This window comes from Pseudopodoces humilis, chromosome 7 (assembly GCF_049639895.1).
Source record: "Pseudopodoces humilis isolate 2021_Gansu_Grassland_sample_001 chromosome 7, ASM4963989v1, whole genome shotgun sequence".
NCBI lineage: Eukaryota > Metazoa > Chordata > Aves > Passeriformes > Paridae > Pseudopodoces > Pseudopodoces humilis.
This window is the reverse complement of record NC_142206.1, coordinates 3,476,415-3,489,017: the sequence shown is the minus strand read 5'-3', so window position 1 is coordinate 3,489,017 and position 12,603 is coordinate 3,476,415. Positions and strand designations below refer to the sequence as shown.

At 40.3% G+C, this 12,603-nt stretch overlaps 1 protein-coding gene across 4 annotated transcripts; it reads left to right on the top strand.

Annotated features, from left to right (window-relative positions):
• The first annotated feature begins 3,203 nt into the window (after positions 1 to 3,203).
• On the top strand, positions 3,204 to 10,564 carry ARL14EP (ARF like GTPase 14 effector protein). Of its 4 annotated transcripts, none has more exons than XM_088058258.1 (4): positions 3,204 to 3,307; positions 6,776 to 7,282; positions 8,142 to 8,272; positions 9,064 to 10,564. In XM_088058258.1, exons 2-4 carry the CDS (start codon positions 6,860 to 6,862, stop codon positions 9,290 to 9,292), a joined length of 783 nt encoding a protein of 260 aa, XP_087914384.1. In that variant the 5' UTR covers positions 3,204 to 3,307; positions 6,776 to 6,859; the 3' UTR covers positions 9,293 to 10,564. The 4 variants fall into 4 exon arrangements, with proteins under 4 accessions (XP_087914384.1, XP_005530334.1, XP_014114494.1 ...); XM_005530277.3 differs by having other exon boundaries at positions 3,204 to 3,498; XM_014259019.2 differs by having other exon boundaries at positions 3,204 to 3,524.
• Positions 10,565 to 12,603: the final 2,039 nt, after the last annotated feature.

Below are 12,603 nucleotides of genomic sequence, written 5' to 3'. Positions count from 1 at the left end.
AGGGTGATGCTATATCATCTGTGAAGTTGCTCAGGCAAGAGGAGCAGACTGGAAGCAGCAGCCAAAATCCTCCTCAACACAAAGATCTCACTGAGCAGAGAGACAGAATGTTCCAGGCAATAAATTTATAAGGACTGTCACGAAATCAGCCTGGAAAGGGCAGAAGATTCCCAAAGAGGCATCCCAAGGTCAGATGCCAGTAAAGCAGAGGATTCTCTTCATGACACAACAGTCAAAGTGTTGAGGGGGATTTTAATTCTTTTTTAGCATGACAGAATTTCTATTATTTCCAGATACCTTAAAAACTTAAGCTTTATATGAAGCCAAATATCTAACAGTTATGTGCCAAAATTTAAATGCAAACTCTTAAAATAGTCAGAAATCTTCATATCATTGCCAAATTAAAATTTAAAAACAGAACAACCAGGCCAGAGAGCAATTTAAGCCAGTACATGCATGCTATTATATCCATATCTAACAAAATAAAACTTATTAGTATGCTACAAAACATGCAAAGGTAATTGTTAAGAATTTTTAAATGAATTTTATGGTGTTATCCAGGCTTACACACACCAAAGTGTAAATTCTGTTTGTGACATTAGTTCATGACTTTTAGATAAAATGCAGCACTTGGCATCATATTTTCTACAAGGAAAAGCTCATGTAGGCTACTTATTTTCCTTTTTCCATGTTATGTCTAAATGCTCCTTACCAAAACTATCAGCTTTTTCCTGCCTTTTTCCTTGCAACAATTGCTCTCTATATCTGTGAATTCATGTTTTTGAAAGAGTAGATGACAATATTTTATAAGAAAATCATAGAGGAACTGAAAGCAGACAACATCTATGCCTACTTGATGTTCCAGCACATTTTGAGCTAGACAGAGAGATGTTTGCCTTGAAGAAAAGTAATAGGATCCCTCATGGTAGCAAAAATATATAACCACAATTAGATTTCATTCTCTTTATCAAATATGTCAAATATAATAATATGGATATTTTATTTCTATTTGACACAAATGTTTAAAAAAAAACCAAAACAATGAGATAGTTCTCCCTCATTAAGGCACCATTCCATTTCCACAGAGGAAAGCTAATGTGATCAACCAAAACCAATCTAAATCCATGGCTGGCAGATTTGTTACAAGTTAATTCCCAGCTAACCTGAAACCAGCCCTATACAGTCAGCCTCACATATCGACACTAATGCTGAAAAAGTGAATACACCTCACTGCTCTTCCTATATTTATGTTATACAAATTGATGTCACAACCTGTATCTCAGATATCTCCTCTCATGAATTATTCCCCTTCATTAACTCCATATATTTCATCCTAAGCCACACAAGTCAGCAGAAGCAGCCTTACTGAAGCTTTATTGAATGATAGCACTTCCCAGTCTCTCTGTCATCACTCAGCCACTGCATCACTTAAGCTATATATATGAAATTTATAATGGTTTTCTTTAATGGTCAGATGGAGAAACAACAAACAGCACAAGCTACATGCTGTTACTCCCACATATTAAAGCTTTACATTTCCATGCTTTAGAACCCTGGATATCTCCTGAGGCAAGGATAAAATAATGTCTGCACAGGCTTTTAATTCTTTTCAGACCACAATCCCACCAATTCTTCAGCACTGTTCAAAAAGTTAGGTGAAAAGATATCTTGATTTTTAGTCTTGCATTCTAAAGGCAATTTCAGTGTCATATTTCTACATGAAAATATCCTCTCCCTAATCTCTTTCCTAGTACTGATGAAGGCTACTGTAAATAAGAGACTTCAAAAAAAATCAAATAAAAACCACTTTGCTGCTTTGGGTCTTTTGTGATGCTCCTGCTCCATGTGCCCTGTTGGACTCAGTACTTCATTTTCAAATACATAAAAGCATAGCAAAAATATACCAAAGTCATAAAAAACTACCACTAGATCTCAAGAGAGCACTTCGCTCTGTACCCAAATATTTATAACTAATCAAGCTGGGCTTCTATTACCCAAATTGCTGCCTCATCTCAGTCCCAAATGATTTGCTTATAACTAGGTGTCAGCAAAGCTGTGTGAAACCCCAAGGAACTCAATGTTCTGTTACTTACACCAGTTTCTGTGGCTCACTAAAACTCTTTTTCTAGGTTCTTGCCATGCCTTTCTATATTTGCCCTAAGATTCAGTTTTCTTACTATTAACATCCACTGGAGATCTGTTGGAAAGCCAGATAGAAATTATTTATTTAAACCAACAAAAACTTTGTATGGACATTAAGATGTAATTTAAGGCTTTCTTTTAGATATCACAAACACCATCATAATTTGAAACTAGGATCGGTATTCTAAATTTAAGGTACTTATTAGGGCAACTGTGTTCTGTTTATTACCATCTTTGTTCTAAAAACTCCAAGAATAATTAGGGTGTGCTGTCACTGCCTAGATGTGGACCAAATAAAGGCTGGTCAAAATTTCCTATCTCCTCCCTGAGGAGGTCATGAAGTTTTCATAGAAGCATCAAAGCTGGAAGAGACCTTCAAGATCATCCCACACCAGGCGCCTCTTGAAGACATAGCAGAATTTATTTTAAAAAGCCAACCAACCAAAAAACCCAAACCCAACCAACCAAAAAGAGTAACAGACTTTTGACAGGCATTCAAAAGGCCGTGCTGGGTTTTTCCCCTAAATGAAGAGACAGATTTGGGAGGGCTTGGTTTTATTTAAAACAAGGAACAGGGCCGGGGTGAGGCGCGTGTGTCTGAGGGACCTGGGGGAATCACAGGTGACTCCCGGGACAGCACAGGGAATTTCCGGGACAACACAGGGCATTCCCAGGACACCACCGGGCACTCCCGGGATAGCACAGGGCATTCCCGAGCCCCAGCTGCGGCCCCGGCCCGTTCAGTGCCCACCTCCCTCAGCCGCGTCCCCGCCGCACTGCGGCCCGGCGGAGGCTGCAGCGGGCCGCGGCCCTCAGCTCACCGGCCGCCGCCGGGCGTGTTCACTCAGCTCCGGCCCCGGCCCCGCCGCCCGTGTCGATAAACACCGGGAAGCGCCGGTAAACCCTGTGAAGCGCCGGTAAACCCTGTGAAGCGCCGGTAAACCCTGTGAGGCGCCGGGCACCACGGGCCCGGGCCGCGGCCTCCGCGCCGCCAGGTGTCGCTGTCCAGGCCGCCGGGCGGAAGCGCCGCCCCGCTCCCCGCGGCTCTGTGGTGAGGGGCCGTTCATGGCCGCCGCCCGCCGGGCAGCGCGCAGGGACGGAGCTCAGGGCCAGGGTTCGGCACGGCGGGACACAGCCCACACGGCGGGACAGACACCGCGGGGAGGTACCGGCACGGCGGGACACAGCCCGCGGGGAGGTACCGGGGCGGCCCTGAGGGCCCACGTCCGGCAGCGGAGGAGCCGGGCCTTTCTTTCTCGGGGCCGTTTCAGGCCAGCGCTGCCCGTGTGAGGCGCGTTCCTCCCTGCCAGGGCTCCCCTCATCGAGGCTTTCCTCCGGACTCTGGCGTGTGGGACGGTGAGCGCTGCTTAACCATTGCTCAGGTGCACGTACAAACCTTGGGGTTTGGGGTTTCAAGCGCTTTCCTCTTTCCACCAAGGAGAGTTCACAGGAAAAGCAGCCGTGTGCTCGTCCTAAGAGGAGAAAAGAAACGCCTTGAAGCTTCCACCAATAATTCCTGCGAATTAAGTGGATGAGATCCCTAAGTTGCGTCAGGAGTTGTGTCATTGAACAAATTGAGGTGACAGAGCTGTTGTGCTCTTCTGCAGTTTAATACAGGGAATATCACATAGCATAGTCAGCGGTCAAAACAGATGCCTGACAGGGATAGCATTGTAATAACTATTTGTTTTTGTTTTTTTCCATACAAAACAAATTTGGTTTCTCAATAAGCACATCTTCGAAGAGTCCTGACTTAAAATCAATCTGCAAATTTTGAAAATTTCGACCATCACTTGTATATTGCCCTAGTGTTTTTCAGCCATACACAAATCCCACTTTCCACAGCAAGAATCGGTCAAAAATGCGTGTTAGCACCTGAAGCAGGCTTGATGCAGAGCCTGTAACAGACTTCTTTGGGTAAAGTTATTTGGTATTGCCTAAATTGCTGTTAAAATGTTAACTCAGCTGCAGTGAACTTCGATCATTAACAGTTCCAGTTACCTTGGCTTGAAACACAAACTTTGTGCAGCTAATAAAAAAAGATTGTCATTTAGAGCTGGTTCACTAGGATGGTGAAGTTTGATAGGTGGTCTTTTAAAAAAAATTAAAAAATCATTCAAAGTCAGTACTGAAGTAAAAGTGCAAAAATAGGCAAAGGCAGTGGAACTTTTGTGTAGTAGAACTTAGCACAGTCAGTGCTCAGCAGACACTGAAAATAAGAATTTTTTTAAATTTCATTGACATCTACCCTTCTTATGTTTATTATTATTCAGTGCAGATCTGAAAAGCACAAAACTTCAGGAGTTAACTTAGCCTACAGAAATTTGAGTGAAGAGTTCAGTTGGCCTAGCAACTAGGTCTAGCCCTAAAAATACAGGATTTAGGTTTTGATCTGAGAAATCAGTGTTAAGTATTAGAATATTTAAGTCTTTGTATTTTCAGATCACTTGCAAAAAGACAGAACTGAGTTTGCATGGTTTTCAGAGCGAAACTCGCACATTCTTTTCTGCAAACTGAAGCTTTAAAGCATTTTATGTAGTGCCTCTACATTCAGGACTCTTTGTGCTTCTGTTTTTCTTACATTAATTTAAATGTGAAGGTTGTAGCATTCCTAACAATAGGCTGAGAAAACTTGGTTTAAAATGGTCCTTCAGTTAGAACCAGTTGTGTCTGGAATCAGATACAAAATTACATTTTCAGACAAGTTTACTGGCCCTCTCAGGTTATTTATATTTGCATCAGTTAAATCGCTAGAAAATATCATGTCCGATGCAAGACCTTTCTGTGCATACAGTTTAACGTATGGAAATGTGTAGTTGCTTCAGGTATAAACATCTGCTTCGGAAAAACTGAAGTATTGCACTCCAGAGCATTTCTGCTGCAAAAATGCTCCAATCAGTGGCTTTTCAGATTAATTCTAAAAATCCTGTTGCCTTATTATTCTCTTTTAAGCTCTTGCACTGCCATGTTCATATTTCTATATATTGGCTAAACTTACACATTTCATGTCATTAGATTGTGTATGGTGCTGTTTGGTTTGATTTTATTGAAAGTAGAATCCCAGACTCTTTAGCACTGGACAGGTGGTAGATACTTTTATTGATTAAAAGGCTGTATTACCCTGTTCAGTGGTTAGAACAAATAAATGTGTGTTGTAATTTAACCCCAGCTGGCAGCAAAGCACCACACAGTCATTCACTCATCCCCCTCACTGCAGGGAGGATCAGAAAGAGAAAGGTGAGAAAGCTGGGGCTGAAACAGCTTAATAATGAAAAAATGTTTTTAAAAATATTGTAAGGAAAATTAAAAAGAAAAAAAAAAAGAGCAGAAAGTAAAAGCCAAGAAAAAACCAAGCAGTGCAAGTGAAAACAATCGCTCAGCACCAGCTGATCAATGCTCAGCCATTCCCAGCAACCCCTCCCCACCAGCCTCCACTTCACTGCCCAGCATGAGGCCCTGTGCTCTAGAATATCTTTTGGGTCCCTTGGGGTCAGCTGTCCTGGCTCCTTCCCTTCCCAACTTCTTGTGTACTCCCAGCCCCACTCTGGCAGGGTGAGAGGCAGAACAGGCTGGGATGCTGTGTGAGCCCTACTGAAACATCAGCATCACTGTTTTGGTCACAAACCCAAAACACAGCCCCACACCAGCTACTGTGCAGAGTTTAACTCTATCCCAGACACAACCATACACTCCTTTTCCAGTTTTCTGGGGTTTGCCCTTGCAGAACAGGGTGTAGGTGAACATAAACATCCCAGTTAAGCTACAGTCATTGTAATTAAGGTTCTTGGAGGATTTGAGAGGAAGTGATTCCTTTCTTTTGGTAGAAGTTTGTTTTTTATGTTGCAGTGGAAAGTAGAACAAGATGGGCTCAGGCTCTGGTGTGTTTGGACCAGCACTGGGCTAGCAACAAACTTCAGCCAGGGTGTGAGACCAGTGTGCAGTGGCTCACTTGGCATTTGGTAATTTAATTTGGCATTAGTATATAACTTTGATATCTGCCCAACAGGGGGCTGCACACAAAGGGCGTGTGACCCCAAAACTGCACCTATCTGGAACTGCCAGCCTTCCTGCATACACCAGACTGGTTCTTGGAAAGGCTCAGGTTGATCCAGGGTGTTGACCTGCACCTGATGTACATGGGAGAAATGTGCAAAGAGTGCTGCTGGATGAGAGTTGCAGACTGACATCAGCCAGCCTGTGCAGCCTGCCTTCTGCAGCTTTTTTTTCCCCCTTAGAATCTCCTTGGAAGCAGGACAGGTGAATTGTTTAGGCATCAGCACTCCATTGCTGTGGGCAGTTGGGTCTTGACTAGAAGGGATTGTCCCAAGAGAGGTTCCCAGGAAAACCAATGACCAGAGCAGGCTGCTTTGTGAACAATTCATCCACCTCCTACCTTGCTCCCAGATTGCTTTTGGGAAAGTAATGCTATTAAATATTTTGAATAGATACTTGCTTTAGGGAAAAAACAAAGCCTCTGAAAGGAATCAAAGATGCATGGTTTATTCCAGAATAAATTTAGTATCTTTTTAGTTTTACCTGGACTAGAAGGCTATAATTTATTTACTTAAGTCCAATATGTCTTACGGATAAAAGTTTGCACTGCAAATCTGATTGATTTTAATGCTTTCTCTAGAGTGATCTTTACAGAAGCTCCTAAAGGCTTCAAAGAATTCATACTAGGCAAAATAAATGAAAAAAATTGTTCTGATAAAGTGAAATGGATCCTTGTTCAGTTGGAGTCCAGCTTCAAGCTACCAATGAATGCCACAAGACCTATTACACCCGTCACACTGGCTTCAAGACTAAACAAGATGTATCTTCATCAGACCTCCTGCTGCTTCAGCTTAGGACTGGAATAACCCTCTCAGAGAACAACACAATCTGCTTCCACCATGCAAAAATTTACATTGAAAGATTTGAAGACTTACAAAAATCCTGTTGTGATCCCTTTAACATACACAGGAAACTATCAAAGAAAAACTTGCGAGCAATTGACTTAGATGATGCAGCTTTTCTGAGTGCCAAGTTTGGAAGACAGTTTGTTCCTGGTTGGAAGCTTTGTCCCAAATGCATGCAGATAATAAATGGAAGTGTGGATGTGGAACCTGAGGAGCGACAAAGAAGAAAACTGGATCCAGATGTATGTATATAGATCAGTTTTCTCATCCCCACTGTACTCTGCAAGCTATTGGAGTTCCTATAACTACCAAATAAATAAATTAAATTTTTCTCTCCTAGAAACAAGAAAGGATGTAGTCTTTTAGATGGGCAAGAGTTTACTGTATTTAAACCTTTATTTGGAGAACCTTAAAAATATTCTTCTCAAGTAATATGACCTCTAAGTTTTGAAAGTTGTGTCTACTAGGGTGACTGACTCACAAATTCATGTAAATACCAGACTGCTGTTGGTATTTTAAGATGTTATTCAAGCCTTGAAAACAGCAAACTCCTGTGCTCGAAACTTAACACTGCAGAAGTTGCTTCTAAAGATGTCTCTTCAGTTAAAAACAAAAAGAAAAAAAAGAGTTCTTGCAGTTCATTATGAAATGAGCCTTCACTGAGGTGAATTAAGTGTACTCTTGTTGTGGTGTCTGGGCTGTGAAGGCCGTGGCATTTGGTCAGGGGCAGTGATGAACTGGTGTGGGAGGACAGTTTTCCACGTGCTGAGCTTGGAATGTGGCTGGTGCTTTGTTGGGTGCATTGTTCAGGCTGTGAACAAGGGAATCTGTGCAAGAGCTTGTCTGTATGCACCCTGTGCAAAGAGGAGTTGCGTTCTAGGGGCTGCTCCCCATCTGTATTTTTCAGTTCTATGTCAGTATGATTAGCAGGCTGATAGCAGGATGATTTGAAAGCATTGGTTAAACTGCTACCACAAACATTGTGTTGCTGGGGTCAGAGACAGGTATAGTTCTCCAGCATAAAGATTTTAAGACTTGTTTCTCCTGGGAAATTAAAGAATTAAGAGTTGTATTTATAATTGACATTTTCTCTTTTTTCAGGGGCGTACAGCTAAGGCTTTAAAGTCTCTCCAGTTTGCTAACCCAGGACGACAGACAGAATTCACTCCAGAGACCAGTAAAAGGGAAAAAAGAAGGCTGCAAACAAAAATCTCACTGTTTAATTCAGACAGGTAATTTGTTGTATTTACATAAACTTTAATTTGAAAATAAAATAGCCTTGATGGTCAGCCTGTAACATTATCTGTGTGGACGTTTGTGTGTGTATGGATTCGGTTCCTGGTTTTTAGGGATGTTGAAGATCACTCTTATAACTGAGATAAATAAAAGAGAAGATAATACATTAGCTTACAGTTCATATTTCAGGCAAACAGAAAAAGGTATTTGTGGGGCACAATGCTACACAGACCATAGATGTAGCTATGAATACATGCATAAACTAAAATTCTGATAATAAGACAAATTTTAATACAGTAAGATCTAGTAGGCTACACTTCAAATATTGCTTATCATCTTTCTGTAAACTAAGTAGTTTTACACTTGGTAAACAAAAGTGTGCAAGTTAGAACCTTCCCTTCCTTTTGATAAAGTTAATATCCAAACTGGATATTACTGGATAACAAGTTACAACCTTCTAATGTGACTGATGTCGCATTAATGCATTGCCTCTGCTCTCCACCTAAACTGTATCAGACAGAGACAGAAACTGAATGTACTGCTCACCAGCTACACATCCTTCCCTCTCCCTCCGTTTCTTTTGCTTAGTTTGGGCACAGAGTGGAGATACAATTAGGACTGAAAAATGTTATCAAATACAGTGAGATATGTTTATCTTGGAAATTAACAGTGTTAACGTGAACACCTGAAGAAAGCAAACCTCCCCCCACAAATATCAGCAACTTGACAGCAAAATACCAAACGGATTTTAACACAGGAAATAACTTAATTGTTTTTCATTGCACAGGCAAGTTATACCAGCCAAGAGTAAAGTGTACGACAGCCAGGGCCTGCTGCTGTACAGTGGGATGGACCTGTGTGACTGCCTGGATGAGGATTGCCTGGGCTGCTTCTACGCCTGCCCCAAGTGCGGCTCCAACAAGTGCGGCACGGAATGTCGCTGTGACCGCAAGTGGCTCTACGAGCAGATCGAGATCGAGGGAGGAGAGATCATTAGAAACAAGCACGTTGGGTAGTGTGTGTGTGAATTGTTGAATCCTGACTGCCCCTGTGTTGGTTAAACACAGCACATTCAGCTTTTAGCTGTTTAATGGAAGCTGTTGGGATTTGTCACGATCCACGTGATGAATGCGCTCACTTTCACAGTGATTTTCAGTGTGATTATGATCACTTGAGTCTGCATTGTACTCAGGCTTCTTAGTCATCCAGGTAAGATCTCACTTGTATTCAGGTGTGTTGAATTCAACACACAATATTCAGTAACATAAGGTGCTAAATTCTAATGTGATCTATCCTGAGTCACTCACTATTCTTTCATACATTATTTCATAGAATGTACCATTTATAGAATGTACCATTTCACACCATTTGTGTGAAATGCTGTGAAAGTTCTCAAGGAATTTACATGCAGTATTAATGAAGTTCTCTTTTTAATATTAATAGTGAATACTGCATCTTCTATAGAGTATTGAAGCTACATCTGACAAATCCAATCCTATTCACTTAAAAGGGAGTCAAAAGCATTTAGTTGTTGAGATCGCATCCCAGTTGCTGGGATTTGAGATCAAGTTATCCTTATAACTTCTTAAGGATATGAATTTATATTAATTCATATTAATTAATTTAATATTAATTCATATTAAAATACTGAAATTAACCTGTCAAGGCATTGACAGGTTAAAGTATTGTTCATTACTTTGTTGGTTTCTGTAGAACAAAATTAAAATAATTTTGCTCTGTTACCAGTCTGTAATTGGGCTGAACCAGTACTTCAGCAGCCCTTTCCCTGCTTTTTCCTCTTTTTACTGATTTTAAAGGTTTATATGCAGCTAAAATGAACTTGTGTGTCTGTTTCCAAACCAAGGTTGTCTAGACTGTTACCAAAAACCCCAGATGAATGGGGTTTCTTTGGTTGGTACATTATCTTTCCTCATAATACTAAACTTCTACACTATAACAAAGCTTATTGAAAGTATTTTATAAACAAAGTCTTAGTAACATTTTTAGTCTTTGTGTTTTTGTTGTGTTTTGTATAAATTTCCTGTTTGATGACTCGGAAGATCTGCATGTTTGTTGGATCACACTTTTTCAATAATTCTGTTAACTTCTTGCAGACTTACTTGGTAAAGTTGTATAATCTTTCTTTGTGCTTTTTTTCTGTTCTGGTAAGTGTCATGAATGTTGCATTGCCAAAATCCAAAGTTATGCTTTGAGTTTATGCTGACATCTGCTGGTCCTCCTGGAGTATAAGCACGGAGATGCTACATTTTTATTAAATCTGTTATAAAAAATAATGAGACTCTTGTGTTTTTTGGTCAGAGCATTGGCAGTTGCAGTGGATGTGTCTCACTGTTTCATCTCTTAAGCAGTCTTTTGAGTTAGGTGAAAATACAAGCAGGTAACTTCCATGAGAGTGAGAGGGGAAAATCTGGTTGAGTAACCATTTATGTGTGTTTATTATTTGTTTTAATTAGACCAGAGTTGGTAGTACCCACTGTTAATAAACTTAACAGGCTTCCATGTGTGTGATGAGTGTAACCACTTCAGGTCCACAGCCAGATTTTGTATTCAGTAACTACCAGTAACTTAAGTTGCCTGGAGCATCTCATTATTAGAACTGTATTTGTCTATCTCCATTAAATCTTTGCAAATTTAGTACATTCAGCCTCTCATTTTACAGATGCATTAGCAGGTGATTACTTTCCCAAATAAAACATTTGTTTCCTAACAATGCACAGGACTGCTGTTTGACTAAAATCCTGCATCAAGTAGTGGGTACTGTCCCTAAGGACTCTTAGGGTGTAGGTTTTTCTCTGGTAAAATATGTTTTGGTGTTGGCTGTTCACAATGTCCTCCTAACATATTTAGGACATTTCCATTTAGCTGCATTTCCTTAACATGCCTAGGCTGTAGTGTGTTGCTAAGTTCAGTAGCACGTTTTTATACAGTTCCATTTGTTCCACAATAATTTTTCTCTTAGAAGACATTGCTACCAGTCAAACTTTACCCTTACAGCATGAATTTCTCTGTTTTTATAAACACCACACTATCTATTTTGCTGTCATCTAAACTGAGTGCATGTGACTCCCAGCCACACAGGTACTTCCAGCTAAGCCTGTTAAACAGGACATTATTTTAGAGCCAAAGGAAACAACTACTTCCCATTAAATCCAAAATACATAATTAAATTCATAACCACTTTTAAGCTCTGCATGCATTGAAGCCAACTGCAGGTGTACCTCAGTGGCTGTATTAAAACTTCCCTTTTGGCATTAATTGCAAAAATTTATGCCTTGGCAAAGTTTACATATTCAAGAGACAAAAATCAATGGCAATAAAAGACTCTGGTTTATGAAGAATACATATCCCATGAATCATGTTGAGTTTATTGAACAGAAGCTCCTTGGTCTTGTAAGAAACCAAGCCAGTCCTTTACACTCTTTCTCACACAGAGCAGACTTCACTTCAAGTTTAGAACATGGTCAAATTTAACATTTTCAAAAGTCAGTGAGGGTTCTTCTGTTTACCCTGTGGATACTGCCACACAACCCTGTGGTCAAACCAGAGACAGGATATGCCCTTTTCTGAAGCTGAAAGTTTAAAACTATTTAAGTATCCCTTGGGATTATTTGTGTTAAATACTCAAATAACAGGATAGTGCAGTCAGGTAATTAACTCAGAGAAGGTTTGCATTATTTTTTTCAGCATTAAGTTACAAAAAGACATTTATCTTTGGAAATATGTTATGACCTTATCTTTAGACATAGTATGAATTTGGGATTTTTTGATAAATTGCATTCATTACTTCAGTAAATATCATAAGACAACTTCTAACTTCTGAATCTCTTACCATTCAAGACATCCGAAAGAACTGGAGGTGGGCAGACCTACACAAAAATTGTAGTTTTGTAAACCCAGAAGTCAGAATTAGAACTTCTAAGGGAAAAGAAAAACAGTTAAGGTGACAAATTTGTACCTATTTTAGTTCTGTTTTAATGTTCCTTTTAGCCTTTTTCTCATAGGCATTACTCATATTAGCCAGAATGGAGCAATAGACACTGCACAAACGCTCTCATGGAGTGACAGAGCTCCAGAGAGGTTAAGTGGACATTTGTCACTTGGTGTGTGACAGAAACAGCTACAGTGAGCTGCAGTCAGCATCAAGGCCTTAAGAGTTCTCAGTCTCCACAAAACACAAACACACAATTTCCAGTTTTCCCCTAAAATCAGAATTACTTTTGTCATATTTGTGTCTCAATAAATGCAGCATTTCTCGACTGATCTCTCAGTGGAATTTAGGATGTGCTGACATAAGGTAGCTTGTCCC